The following is a 15,432-nucleotide window of genomic DNA, read 5'->3' as shown; positions in this document are numbered from 1 at the left end:
CCGTCACTGGAAGAAATCTTGATTGCAGACTGCTGATTGATGTGAAATCTAAATTAAAGGGAACATTATACAGCCATGAATTAGGTCATGTTGTGTAACACATTGTATACAAATTTGTTTAAAAAATAGTGATTAAAAAAGAATTTACATACAATTGACAAAATAATGCTGTTGGTTTTTTAGTCCATTATTGAGGAAGGTGTCAGGCTTTCACTGTCCTAGAGACGATTTACTATAATTGACATATCTACAGTTGGGGCAGAACTCCAATTATCTTATCAAATACACTGTACAAATTAACATATAACTATGATCTATGACTGCATAGCCAACAATTCACAATGAAATATAAATCAAATAGTTAAATAATGAAGAAAAATACTAGGAGATGATATGGCCTTCTGCATTTCTTTAATTACCCTGACTGTAAATATATACTTATTAGGCCTACTTCACCTAAGATATTTTGAAGTAATAATCTCATATACATAAATGTCTATGTTGCCACTCTCTATTGTTGATATATAACCAGGGGTGTAAAGTACTTGAGTAATTGTACTTTGTTACAATACTTAAGTACTGTTTTTGGGGATTTGTACTTTACTCAAGTATTATTAGGTTTGTATACTTGTACTTTTACTCAATTACATTTCAGAGGAAAAAAAACATACGTTTTACTCCTTACATGCAGGTACAAAGTACAAAGTACAAATCTCGCAGGTCCAACGATTTTAATTAGTATATTTGTTTCTCTGGCCGAACTAACTTCATTTAAAAACAGCCAATCAAATCCCCATCAATGGAAAATGAACCCGCCCATACCCATGCTGATTGGTCCTTGTGGAAGACTAGAAAGCAGGGATCTTTGATTAAACACCTGCTATCAGAAGAATAGACAGTCAGAAAAAAGGTTTTTACTTTTACTTTTTAGTACTTAAGTACATTTAAAAATAGAAACTTTTTTACTTTTACTCAAGTGTATTTTTAGCCAGATACTCTGACTTTTACTTGAGTACGATTTTGAGACGGTACCCATACTTTCACTTAAGTATAATTTCTGGGTACTTTTTACACCCCGATATAACACAATAGTGATTACCTATAACCAGTTCAAACTTTTACATTTGCTGTTCTTGGCTGTTCTAAATGGTGGTGTCTGGTAGGACATTCCTGGGAAAATCATCCGACACACAGGAAGTGGTGTGTATTGTGTCAACATCAGCAACGGAAGTTCGTTTGGAATTAATAGAAGACTAACTCAGTAGCCGGGCGGCTACGTGGCGTAGTGGGCAAGGCGCTCGCCACAAAACGCTGGAGACGCTGGGCTCGTCAGTTCGAGCCCAGCGCTCCACATTTGCTTTCAGTTTAGCTGGTCGTCCGTACTAATACACATTGGCCGTATTAGGGGGTGGGAAACTGATGGGTGGGGATCGGGCGTTGTGGACAGCGACTCCTACAGGTCGGTTGGTGCGCCTGCGCAGTAGAATCAGGAAGTGTCGGGGGCAGCGTGAGCCTCCCACGCGTTACTCCTCGCCACTGAGAGATCGAGCTGCGCAGGTGAAAAGATGCGACTGCTGTTACCTCAAGTACCGGAGGGGACTTGTGCTATGTATGACTTAGTCCACATTGCAGCCGGCTTGTGGGAGGCAAGAAACAGCGTCCGTGACAGGGGAGGGTTGAATTGGATGATACGAAATTGGGATGGGAGAAAATATAGAAAATGGGAGAAAAAGTGGATCAAAAAAAAAAGAAGACTAACTCAGTAGTTAGCATGAATATATATATATTTTTTGTTCCACTTTTTCTATTTTTCTCCCATCCCAATTACCCGCTGTGCCAATTCTCCCCTCCCCTGTCTTGAACATTGCTCGCATATGTCCCCCACTGGCCGGTTGTAGGGAGGATAGAAGCCTTGCATCACGTGTCCCCTCCGATACACGAGGAGGCAGTATAACAACAGTAACAGTGTATTGCACTACCAAAGCTACCTAGCATGTCCTATATGCTCTGTAAATAACTATGTACAGATACCGAGATGTCACACCATGTTACCTGTTACCTGTTTATTGCACAATGTTGTTTTTATTGGATTCTATTATATGTTGTACCACTGTATTGCACATCGTTGCGGGCAAGACCACCCGCATTTCATTGTATACGTGTATGCCGTGACAAATAAAACTCTTGACTTGACTTGGCAGCCTGTCACATCTTTTCACCTGCCAGCGCGGACTCTCATTGGTGAGGTGTAACGTGTAGGAGGCTCACACTACCCCCGCCATTTCCTGTCTCTGCTGTGCAGGCGTCCCCAACCGACCTGTAGGAGTTGCTGTCCACAAGGTCCAGATTACCACCCATCGACTTCCACCCGCTAAGCCAATTGAGTTAGTATGACGACTGGCCCAAGCCGGAGGCAACGCCGACAGCCAGAGTCGAACCCGGTGTCTCTTGCGTTGGTGACGAGCGCAATGTCCGCTGCGCCACCCAGCCGCCTAATTAGCATGAATATTCAAGATGCAAAGCAAGTCAATACAACAAGGGAGTTCCACAGGGCTCTATTTTGGGGCCATTTCTCTTTTTACTATATGTAAACAATATTTGTAATCGGATGCAATTTTGAACCTGTATGCTGATGACACTATTGTATACTCATGTGCTCCTTCTCTGGATATTGCCGTTTCCAATCTAAAATCAGATTTGATCACACTACAGCATGCGCTTCTTGATTTTAAACTGAACGGTAAGAAAACCAAAGTGATGCTTTTTGCTCCTAAGTCTGTGTCCTCTTGCCTCTCCATTGACACCCTTGATGGTGTCTCTGTTGAGTTTGTCGATACATACAAATATCTGGGCTTTTGGCTGGACAGAAATCTAAACTTTAAACATCATATTGAAGCCCTAACTAAGAAACTGAAATTTCCTTTACAGACTTAAAGGTTGTTCTTCAATTTATTCTCGTAAAAGGTTGGTCTCAGCCTCAGGCTTATTCCTGTCCCAGCTTAACTACGGTGACACAGTCTATAGATTTGCCTGTCCCACTGTTTTGGCCAAACTTGACCCACTCTACCATGCTGCGCTGAGATATATACCAAATAATGCACCCTATAGGACTCATCATTGCACACTGTATAGCCTAACTGGATGGTCAGCTAAATGACTAAATGTAAATGGATGGTCCTTACTTACTATGCACAGGATGCAGCACTGGTTTATTTGATTGTATAAAGCCATTTTAGGCAAACTACCACTGTATATATGTGCCAGATTTTTACGAGTTTGCGACTCTTTCAACCTCAGATCCAGTGCCTGGATACGGTTCCAGGTACCTGCTGTGCGGACTGAGGCTGGAAAAAGGAGTCTTTTTAATTTAGGTCCTTGGTCTTGGAATGACCTTCAGTCAAGCCTCAAACTGATGGCACTTGTTCCTTTAGCCAGTTTTAAATGGAAGTTATCAGAGGTCCTTACCACCAGTTGCTCATGTAGTAATAAGTAAAGTACCCTGGTTTTTTATTGTTCCAAATGTGCACAATGTAGTGATTGCTTTTTGTTGTGTTGTTCTCCGTGGAAACGTTGCTGCTTTCTTGGTCAGGTCAGAATTGTAAATTAGATTTGGTCTCGATGCTTTTTATCTGGTTAAATATAGGTAAAAAAAAATGCAACAGCAATGACCACTTATCAATCATGACCAATAGATGTCGCCAAAACATTTTTTTTTAAAGGTTGTGGCAATACAGAGTGCATGTGGTCCTAAAAACAGAGGTTTTAACCATGGTACTCCATGGCGATCATCTCTGGCCTTCCTCATTGCACCCTTATACAGACCCAGGAAGGCACCAACAAAATAAATAACAAACCAAACAATCACGATTAATGCAAAACATCCATTTATTGATTTCTTATCCCAGGGGAAATCAAACCAGCGTACCATTTCTGAAATTCTGCCAATAATCTTTTTTTATGAAAAAAAAGGAGAAAAATATTTAGTTGACTTTTCTTCTTAAAGGACAGTAAAATACAAGTAGAACCCCGTCGCCTCCCGTGCGAGGCTGCATTTGGCTCGGACCAAGAAAGAAGAGGCAGACGGGGAGGAGCACATATATACCACCACGGTCCATCGTTTATCCAAAGTACTGTCAAAGCGACAAGGGTTTACTGTAATGTCATGCTGTAATGTAAAATATACCTTAATTTTTTTCCTGACAAAACCTGAAGTCAAATCATTATTTGACCTCCACTTCACATGATACAGTGATTCGGCCCCTTCCTTTAACTGTACTGGCAATATAAGTGGTTTTCTTCATCTGTCAGTAGTAGAGTCACCATTGGACATGGATGTCATCATCAGACTTACATTCATTAGTATTATAATAAAGAATTTGGGGGTGGGGGGGGGGGGGGGGGGTAACAAGCCTCCATGTGCCAAATACTACCAGATACTGTCAAATACTGTCAGCTTCTATCATCAGTGCGATAAAGCACCCAAACCTTGGAATTGCATAATCTCAAGGCAATACTTGTGAACAGACAGAAAATGCATACAACTTTATCCCAGAACAGGGGTAAATATTGTACCTCCAGGACAACCGGTGTATGTTGTGTTTACACTTCGTAACACGATCCAAAATAAAGTTCAGGCCTTTTGAGTTATTATGTTGGAATGAAGTTAAATCAGAATCACAGTCCGATAAAAAGGCATGACAAAGATGAGATTATTTTCAAATAGTCAACTGCCGTGACAAACCAGGAATGGACACACAGCTCCCAAAGTAGAATATAAAACATGCCTTGCAGCAATCAGTTTGGCAAGAAAGCATTTGTCATACAGTATCATAAAAACCTCACAGTGAAAAGTTATGCCCCTTTAAAGATTAAAGAACAGCATTCAGTTATGTACGCTCACAGTCACGCACAAGCATACATACATACATACATGCGTGCGCACGCGCACGCACACACACACACACACACACACACACACGCACACACACAAACAAACATATAAAACTTTCCGTAACAGTTAAAACAATCTCACTCCAGTACCATGGTACCAATGCAACAATTTTTCCTTCAACCTCAATTTTGTTTAGGCTTGTACCAAAAATACATTTACAGGGAGCAAGTACATAATCAATCAATCGATCAATCAAAGTACATGTCAGTGAACACCACACAACCTTGTGTCCATACTGTGGTTAATCTCCAGCTGAAAGAGACAATGGAAGGCCCTGATAAGGACACATCAAGCCAAGGCTGCTGTTCTGTGTGTGTGTGTGTGTGTGTGTGTGTGTGTTTGTTCTCCTTCAAGAGTATATCAAGTCCAAAACAAATGAAGTGTACGCCCCTATCAACGACAGAGACGTTACTGTGGCCTTTGTTTCAAAAGTGAAAAGATTAAAATGAAAATAAAAAACACAAAAAAACAGATGAATAAATAACTCAAGGTTTTACAGTTTTGGTCTGCAGACGTTAATAGTGTCGCTAGACTTATCTAGTCATGGTCTTTCATATCAAACATTTGTTCTTTGGTCATTTTCATCCTTCATGTTATCCTTGCATATGTTTTATTTCTTTTACATAATATAGTTTTGTTACAAGGTCATCAAGAACAACAACAACAAAAATCCATCCACATGAAAATAAATAATGACTCCGAATGCGACTCCGAAGCACTTGTACCGTAGCTCACAAATGAAAAAACAAAATAACAAAAACAAAACACATAGCCTTTATGTGTTCAGTAACTTCCTTCTAAGGCAACTGGTCTTCATCATCTTTCAAGCAGCTTGGGGAGAAAGAAGAACAAAACAAAAAACCTTCAAATGACAAATGAGAGTGGACCACTCTCAGTCTCTCCCTGGTCTCCTTCTGGTCAGTGCAGTAGGGGAGTCGCGATGACGCACGGCCCGCTGACCGGTTCGCTAACTGCCCTGGGGACCGCTTGTGAGGAAGTAAGTGGTCATCTCCCCCTTCCCCTTCACCTTGACAACCCCCCGACAGTCCAGCTGGTAGCCCCGGTCGGCCAGCACGTGGTACAGGTCTGTGGTCACCTGGAGGGGAGGGGGGACATGGACACTTGATACCCGAAACCGTGACAGAGACACTCAACACTCCCGCTATGATAAACAATGTGAGCCCCCTAACTGCACACCTGCTGCTACGCCTCTATGGGACTGTGACTAAAGGATTACATGAAAGATAGACAATGGAGTAGAAAAGATGGAAATTAGAGCTGGTTGTTTAACATACCCAGGCGAAGGCCATTAAAATTTGCAGTAATACAAGATGTACAGCAGATGGCAGCATTGTCTTGATTGTGATCATTTCAGTATCCCTCAAATCTGAACAGAACGCTAACACTCATACCAGATCACTAATACTCTGAGAAACATGCTACTTAAAAGGATAATTCGGGAACTGGAACCCGAGCCCCATTTCCTACTTACCAATGATGATGTTGATCTGTAAAGTCCATTCTCAGCACAATCCATGCTGTTCCTCATACTAGCTCCAGCTAGTTAGCCACAAACTAAAGCACAGTCAATGGGGACAAGCGCCTGTTTGTACAAGATGACAGAGAATAACTGAAATCTACTTTGTGAGCACTGTGGAGTAAATTACATTATTTCGAGCCTCTGTCAGCTTGTACAGACAGGAACTTGACCCAATTGACCTTGCATTGGTTTGTGGCTAACTAGCCAGCGCTAGTATGAGCAAACCGCATGGATTGTGCTAAGAACGGAGTCTATCAAACTCAAAATGGTAACAACAGATGAGGTGCTAAAAAAACTGAACGCCCTTCAACCTAACAAGGCCACTGGCCATGACAATATCCCCTCCAAATTCCTCAGAGACTCAGCAGCCGCCATCACCCACATAATAAACTTCTCCATAAAACAGGGATACATCCCCAAAGACTTCAAAATTGCGAGAGTGACCTCCCTGCACAAAAAAAGGCAGCAAATTAGACCCAGGCAACAACCGCCCTGTTTCTATTCTTACCTCCATCTCGAAAGTCATGAAAAAAATAGTCTACGAACAGGTCGAAAAGTACCTAGCGGAAAAAAAGCAAATCTACGAATTCCAATCTGGCTTCAGAACATCCCACTCCACTGACACATGCCTTTTCTATTTGAACGACCACATCAAACAAGAGGTGGACACTGTCAATCACTCCATTCTGATTGACAAGCTAAAAGCAATTGTTTTTTTTGATAGTTCATCAGTGAGCTGGATGCAATCCTACCTGGAGGGAAGAGCACAGATGGTGGAGGTAAACGGACAAAAAGTCAACCAACGAACAAGATTCTTGTACCGGATCTCCTCTCTGGTAAGCAAGAATACCCTGAAGACTCTAACAGGAGGATACTACGACTATGCTTGCACCTCATGGTACCAAAGCACCTCAAAGGCACTAAAAACAAGACTACAAACATCACAAAACAAACTGGTCAGACTACTGCTTGACCTTACTCCTAAAACCCACCTCACCCCTGCCCATTTTGACATCCTAGGATGGCTTAGAGTAGACGACAGAGTACAGCAGCTTGCAATGAGCCTGGTCTACAAGATACACTACACCACTAAGATACCCATGTACATGTCGAAATATTTCCCAAAGGTCAGTGAATTCCACTACCACAACACCAGAGGGAGTTCCACAAATCATGTTCAACCCAGATTCTGCTCAAACAAAGGACTAAACACGTTTCGCAATTATGCCACAACAATATGGAACGCCCTACCCACAACCGTAAAAAAATGTGAATACCTACCCACCTTCAAAACCGCCCTCAAAGAGCACCTACGGGAGGCTGCAATTCGAAACTGGCCCCCGTAAATGTCCAACCGCCCATTTTGACATCCTAGGATGGCTTAGAGTAGACGACAGAGTACAGCAGCTTGCAATGAGCCTGGTCTACAAGATACACTACTGTCGAAATATTTCCCAAAGGTCAGTGAATTCCACTACCACAACACCAGAGGGAGTTCCACAAATCATGTTCAACCCAGATTCTGCTCAAACAAAGGACTAAACACGTTTCGCAATTATGCCACAACAATATGGAACGCCCTACCCACAACCGTAAAAAAATGTGAATACCTACCCACCTTCAAAACCGCCCTCAAAGAGCACCTACGGGAGGCTGCAATTCGAAACTGGCCCCCGTAAATGTCCAACCGCCCCCCCCCCCCCCCCCCCCCTCATCCGACCCCCCTCCTAATGTTCAGTTTCTTCCCCCTCGAATGTATATATTTTCTTTTAGGATCTCCGTTAAACAGTACTGTATATTTGTATATCTTGTATGTCATAAATGTAACAGTACTGTATATCTGTATTTCGTGTATGTCATAAATGTCATAATATATATCTGTATATCTGTATGTCGTGTATGTCATAAATGTCATTATGAATTGAAAATGGGGGACCCTGATGTAAACAAGACGAAAGTCTTTCTCTGGTCTGCATCCCCTTAACAATTGTGTGTATTGAGCCGTACTGTATTGTACCCATTCTGCAATCTGTTAATAAAATGTTCAATCAATCAATCAATCAATCACTGGTAAGTAGGAAATACGGCTAGGGTTCCAAAATCCACTTAACATGCAGGACTGCATACTGCTTTTCTCATCGAGGTAGTATGTGTGGTACCTGAATGTAGTCTGGTACTCCGGTGCTGTCCATCCGGCTCGCCACGTTTACCGTATTCCCCCAGATGTCGTACTGAGGCTTTTTGGCGCCAATAACGCCTGCTACCACCGGCCCCATGTTCAAACCTGCATCACACCACATTATCATAGTAAGAGTTTACTTTGTATCAAGTGCCTATGAATCGGGTTGAAATGAAGAGTTTACAGTATATGTAATGTATATGGTTTCTCACTGCTTGTGAATTGAGTGCATATTAATATATACTGTTACTGTATGTAATGTGTATTGTACTATGTATGATTCCATATGATTAGAAATGCGGTATGTATAGTAATATGTTTGATAGAAAGTATATTGTCACTTTCTGATTTTTAATACCACTTGGTTGCTTGTCTTTAAATGTCTTATCTGTTGTCATGTTTATATGTTATGTGTGGACCCCAGGAAGAGTAGCTGATGTTTTGCATCAGTTAATGGGGATACTAATAAAATCATAAATTATAAATCTCAAACACTGGAATCAACAAACTAGACCATTAGTATGTCTCCAACAAAGAAAAGGGCTCCTCACCCAAAACATGAGGTTATGGTTTGGTTACAGTGTGATATTCAGGACATTCAGAGTAAATTATTCCTTATACAGTATATAAAGATGGTCTGTAGACGTTTGGTATAAACCAATATTAAAAGGTGCTGTAAGTGGTAATTTTATTTTGTTAAAATAAGTGTATATGTTAATTTTTTTTAAATATCTCTACACTCTACAACAGCCATCATACATATAGACATATAGATTGTCTGGTCAGTAACATATGGGTCTCCCAGTCCCTCCGCTCTGCAGTAAACACAAAATAAATGTTCTGGTATCCTGTTCCCACTTTATCCAATCAGGAGACAGAGCTTCACACTCCAAAAATGGTGACCATTAAAAAAAGAAAGTAAAATAATCTACCAGTGTAGTAAGCTAATTTGGCTTGGCAAGATTTCTTGAAATAAGTAAAAATATCTAGGGTTCTCTCTGATTGGATAAAGTGGGAAGGGATACCAGAAAATCTATTTTCGGTTTACTGCAGAGAGGAGGGACTGGGAGACCCATGTTACTGACCAAACCCTCTATATCAGTGCTGGCTCTTTGAATGTACAGTGCATCCGGAAAGTATTCATACCCCTTCACTTTTTCCACATTTTGTTATGTTACAGCTGTATTCCAAAATGGATTAAATATCCGCCCCCCCTCAAATTCTACACACAATACCCAATAATGACAAAGTGAAAAAGGTTTTTTAGAATTTTTTGCTAATTTATAAATGGATAAGTACATAAGTATTCACACCCTTTACTCAATACTTTGTTGAAGCACCTTTGGCATCAATTACAGCCTCAAGTCTTCTTGAGTATGATGCTACAAGCTTGGCACACCTATTTTTGGGCAGTTTTTCCAATTCTTCTTTGCAGATTGTCTCAAGCTCCATCAGGTTGGATGGGAGCGTCGGTGTACAGCCATTTTCAGATCTTTCCAGAGATGTTCAATCGGGTTCAAGTCTGGCCTCTGGCTGGGCCACTCGAGGACATTCACAGACGTGTCCTGAAGCCACTCCTTTGTTATCCTGGCTGTGTGCTTAGGGTCGTTGTCCTGTTGGAAGGTGAACCTTCACCCCAGTATGAGGTGCAGAGCGCTCTGGAGCAGGTTTTCATCAAGGATCTCTCTCTACATTGCTGCATTCATCTTTCCCTTGATCCTGACTAGTCTCCCAGTCCCTGCCGCTGAAAAACATCCCCACAGCATGATGCTGCCACCACCATGCTTCACTGTAGGGATGGTATTGACCAGGTGATAAGCGGTGCCTGATTTCCTCCAAACATGGCGCTTGGCATTCAGGCCAAAGAGTTAAATCTTGGTTTCATCAGACCAGACAATATTGTTTCTCATGGTCTGAGAGTCCTTTAGGTGCCTTTTGGCAAACTCCATGCAGGCTGTCATGTTCCTTATACTGAGGAGTGGCTTCCGTCTGGCCACTCTACCATAAAGGCCTGATTGGTGGAGTGCTGCAGAGATGGTTGTCCTTCTGGAAGGTTCTCCCATCTCCACAGAGGAACACTGGAGCTCTGTCAGAGTGACCATCAGGTTCTTGGTCACCTCCCTGACCAAGGCCCTTCTTCCCCGCTGGCTCAGTTTGGCCAGGCGGCCAGCTCTAGGAAGAGTCCTGGTGGTTCCAAACTTCCTCCATTTGCGAATGATGAGACGACTGTGCTCGTTGGCACTTTCAATGCTGCAGAATAATTTTTGTACCCTTCCCCAGATATGTGCCGCGATACAATCCTGTCTCGGAGGTCTACAGACCATTCCTTGGACTTCATGGCTTGGTTTGTTCTCCGACATGCACCGTCAACTGTGGGACCTTATATAGAAGGGTTGTGTGCCTTTACAAATCATGCCCAATCAATTGAATTTACCACAGGTGGACTCCAATCACGTTGTAGAAACATCTCAAGGATGATCAGAGGAAACAGGATGGACCTGAGCAAAAATGTTTGTCATAGCAAAGGGTGTGAATACTTATGTACATGTGATATTAAATCTTAAAATGTTTAATACATTTGCAAAAAATTCTAAAAATCTTTTTTCATTTAGTCATTATGGGGTATTGTGTGTAGAAGTTTGAGTAATTTCTTTTATTTAATACATTTTGGAATAAGGCTGTAACATAACAAAATGTGGAAAAAGTGAAGGGGTATGAATACTTTCCGGATGCACTGTAGAGCTATTTAACACTTGTTTTAACAAAAATATGCCAATTACAACACCTTTAAGAGCACATTGACTCATTAAAGGAACACGCCAATATTATGGGAAATGCACTTACGGTCTTCTTCAGAGTCAGACAAAAAGATAGATACCAATTTCCTCTCTGTGCGTCCAGTAGAAAGCTATCCGGCTGCAAGGTATGTCTAGCTTAGCACAAATTAATGGAAGTGGATACGAATCAGTTAGTCAAACTTAAAACTCAGGTGTTTTTGACCAACAGCTAGGCTAGCTGGTCTGTATCCACTTCCATTAATTTGTGCTAAGCAAGGTTAGTTTGCAGCCATATAGCTTTCTACTAAACACAGAGAGGAAATTGGTATCTATCTTCTTGTCTGACTCTGGAGAAGACGATATGTGCATTACCCATAATGTTTGACACGTTCCTTTACGAATAATTATAATTCAGAGCCAGAGACAAATCTATCCAAACGTCAAAGATCGTTTTGTGCACAATTTATGTTCAGGTACATACCATTTGCCATAGAAACAACATGGTTTGTTATGTGATTTGGCAGAGATTGTAAAACGAGATGCATTTTATCTTTCATTGTCCTTTACATGATTATTTAAGAAAAGTATTGTATTCTATCTCTATAAGTTTCTTTTGATTGGATGATTATGAAAGACTTGAGTTGTGTTTGAGGCGTGGGGCTTTTTTGTAGCGAATTTGATTAGTCAGGCTTGGGATAGGAGACAAAGCATTTCGTCTGTGTGGTAATTTCTGTTTATTCATTGCAATTGTATGTGTGGTGTCTTATAAGCCCATGTGGGTTGAGCACATTGAGAGCATGAAAAAAAAAAAAAATCAATCAATCATGTTCAAAAACATGGCGACTGCTGTAGGCCATCATTACTCCATAATTTGCTCCACTTACCTATCTTCATCTGGAAGTTGTTGAAGGAGTGCTCGTTGATGTACTTCATCTGTTCCCTCAGCCTCATGGAGTAGTCGGCCAGGGCCAGGATGTGAGAGCGGCCCTCCTTGTCATAGGTGGAGTCATTAAGGCCGGACGCCGCCATGTAGGTGGAACCTATGGTCTTGATCTTCTCCAGCTGACGGAAACAATCCTCGCTGATGATCTGAGGAGCGGCAATCAGCGTCGGATGAGAATTGGAACGGCAAGTCAAGGACAATTATGACAAGTGCATTCAAGGACAACAGCATCTTATTAAGAGATGGCGGAGCGAAGCAAGCAAATCAGGATCAATTGACTGCAGACTGAACAGCAAGTTACTAATGATCATTTTCCATTGGCTCTGCCCCACACACCCAGCACTCTTGATTACCATTTCCTTTTGGTCTGTCAAACAGTGATATAGTATGTCTACACTACTGCCTCACTCTTCCTGTATCTGCAGTTTCAATGCATCGAAGCAGATGGACGCTGTCAGGAAGATACGTTTTCAGAAAGTTTTCAAGATAGAAATGTGCTTGACTGAGAAGACCTAGTTTTCTAAATGAATATTCATGATTATTTCCATAAGCATTTTGTTATGTTAAAGGAACACGCCAACATTTTGGGAAATTAACTTACCGTCTTCTCCAGAGAGAGACAAGAAGATAGATACCAGTTTCCTCTCCGTGTGTTCAGTAGAAAGCTATCTTAGCTTAGCACAATGAATGGAAGCGGACAGTGCCGGTTAGCCTAGGCATTGTCCAACTAACACCTCTCCCGAAGGCTAACCGGCACTGTCCACTTCCATTCATTGTGCTAAGCTAGGCTAACGTGCAGCCAGATAGCCTTCTACTGAACGCACAGAGAGTAAACTGGTATCTATGTTCTTGTCTCTCTCTGGAGAAGACGATAAGCTAATTTCCCAACATGTTGGCGTGTTCCTTTAATCTAGGCAAATATTCGAGTCACACAACAACAAACTTAAATTATTATTGTAATATATATTTTTTAAGGTAAAACTTTGTGTCGATTACCATGGCAGCTAATGGAGTTCACCCTTCCTCTCACCTCATCAAAGTCGGCGATGATCTCGTTGAGCAGCCGGAGACACTCCACCCCCTCGTTGTTGGCCTCCAGCTCCACGTAGAACTCTGAGAAGTTGCTGATGGAGGCGAACATGACGGCCACGCACTCACAGGACTGGTAGTACAACTCGTCGTTCCGCCGCTCACGAGCAAGGAAGTGGGCGGCAACATCCTTGGGCAGGATGTTGTGGAGGAGTCGGCGGTTGTAGGCCTGGAGCTCTTCCATCTCCTCCTTCTCCTCTGTGGCCTGTGGAGGGAGGGGGAGTCTGAGTGACTGTTGATTGATTAATACATTGGTTGTTGTTGAGAGATTTATGTAGTGTTTTTGTAGAATTTCACCTACTGTTGAAAATAATAATGGTGACTAGTAAAATTATGAATGGTGCTATAGATAAAATGTTAATGTAGAGTAATCTTCTTATTATTATTTTTTTTACATCCACAGCTTTTAGAAAGGTATGGAATAAAAGTATTGCTTTCCCCCCCAAAATATTATTGATTAATGAATTAATAATTTAAAACATTTTTGCGGGTCCAAAATTAATATTGTTGTTTACATGTTGCAGGCATGTATCCCCTCCCTAATTCCTACTTCCCCATGTAAAATGCACCTGATTGGATAAATTAAATGCTGGTGCTCTAGTGTGACATATAGTGGCTGAATGTTATCTGCTGTATAGCACCTTTAACACATTCCCTGCCACTGGTTCTATCCATCAATGCAGGCTCACTGCCACCACTCTAAGCCTATGGAGATGTTCACCTTCTTTGCAGGGCTATAACTTTTTAAATTGTATTGCTAAATTGACATTACTATGGCCCATTCAACATCGATTATCTATCGTTCAGGATGTAGGAACGTTATACTTTTTCATTCATAGATTCATACAAAAATACCTTCTAGAATATAAGTATGTTTTTATCGTTTTCTGCAGTAATTCATAGAACGTGAGTTATAGGCATAAACGCATATATAGATTATCAATTGCCGTTTATTCCCGATACACGCTATATTAAAAAATTCAACTGTAAATGATCCTATACGTTATGCGTCATCATGCGCGGATGAAAGGGGGGGGGGTCGTTTATAATTCCGTGATCGTCAGTAAATGCTTTATGTAGTATGGGTTATATATTGATCAGATCGGTTTGCAGTGAAATAAATAAACAATTGGGCTGAAAATAGCGTCAGCGTCCTCTTACCGTGCGTCAATGAGACTGGCGGTGAAAGATCCCAGGTATAGGACGTCGATCGCCTAGGTCCATTTCCGGTTTGTATGTCGCAATAAACGCCGAAATCATATCGATTATTACGTTTATAAAGCGATCGATATGTACTATAGTGTCTGTCGGGAGCCTTGCGACAATATCTGACGGCCGGATGAATTTAATCGACGCACGGCAGCCATATCCTGTTTACCAGTGTAACTCTCCCGACCATCCACCAGGCGGTGGTATTGAGCCGTCATTGTATTGAGCCGTAGGGTCCAGCTGCAGCGCCGGAGGTGTATATATGAATTATGAATGCCATGGCAAAAAAATTAAATATTGATCTCAATATCGCTGTACAGCGTGGTCTGGCGGTCAAAGCATGGCGGGCAATAGCGTTTTAAAGCGTTTCCGGCGGTGGATGTGTTAATGACCAAGTGCATTTATTTTTTTCAACGTTTCAGCTACATTTAGTTGTATCTTTATACAAAGTTTAGAGAATCTTTCCTGGAAGCTCAAATCTCAACACAGTCTGTTGTAGGGCTGGGCGATATAACGATAACGATAAATATCGCGATATATTTTAATAATCGATATCGAATATCGAAATTAAAAAAAATCTGATTTTTTTTTTTTTTTTACCTGCAACAGGGCAGTTTTAAAACCAGAGACAGTGGACAGACTTGTCTTTCTTGCCTGCAACTTAAAGTAATGGCTTTGCTTGTCCAAATGACAATACTGACCAAATTAAGATTTCTTTTTCTCTTGTCCATTTATTTTGTTTGC

The 15,432-nt window shown here is 41.4% G+C and overlaps 1 protein-coding gene across 1 annotated transcript in view; it reads right to left on the bottom strand.

Moving 5' to 3' along the window:
* Positions 1–4,402: 4,402 nt before the first annotated feature.
* The window catches only part of LOC311244413 (adenylate cyclase type 6-like), a 91,104-nt gene continuing 80,074 nt past the window's right edge, over positions 4,403–15,432 (bottom strand). Inside the window, 4 exon segments of the mRNA XM_084333903.1 lie at positions 4,403–6,047; positions 8,651–8,775; positions 12,332–12,536; positions 13,421–13,684. Of these exon segments, the coding sequence (XP_084190029.1) occupies positions 5,919–6,047; positions 8,651–8,775; positions 12,332–12,536; positions 13,421–13,684 (723 nt within the window). The 3' untranslated portion in view covers positions 4,403–5,918.

Source organism: Notolepis coatsorum (genome assembly GCF_963971535.1).
Source record: "Notolepis coatsorum genome assembly, chromosome: 17".
Taxonomy (NCBI): Eukaryota; Metazoa; Chordata; class Actinopteri; order Aulopiformes; family Paralepididae; genus Notolepis; species Notolepis coatsorum.
Note: the sequence above shows the minus strand (reverse complement) of the source record. Positions and strands in the feature narration are given on the sequence as shown.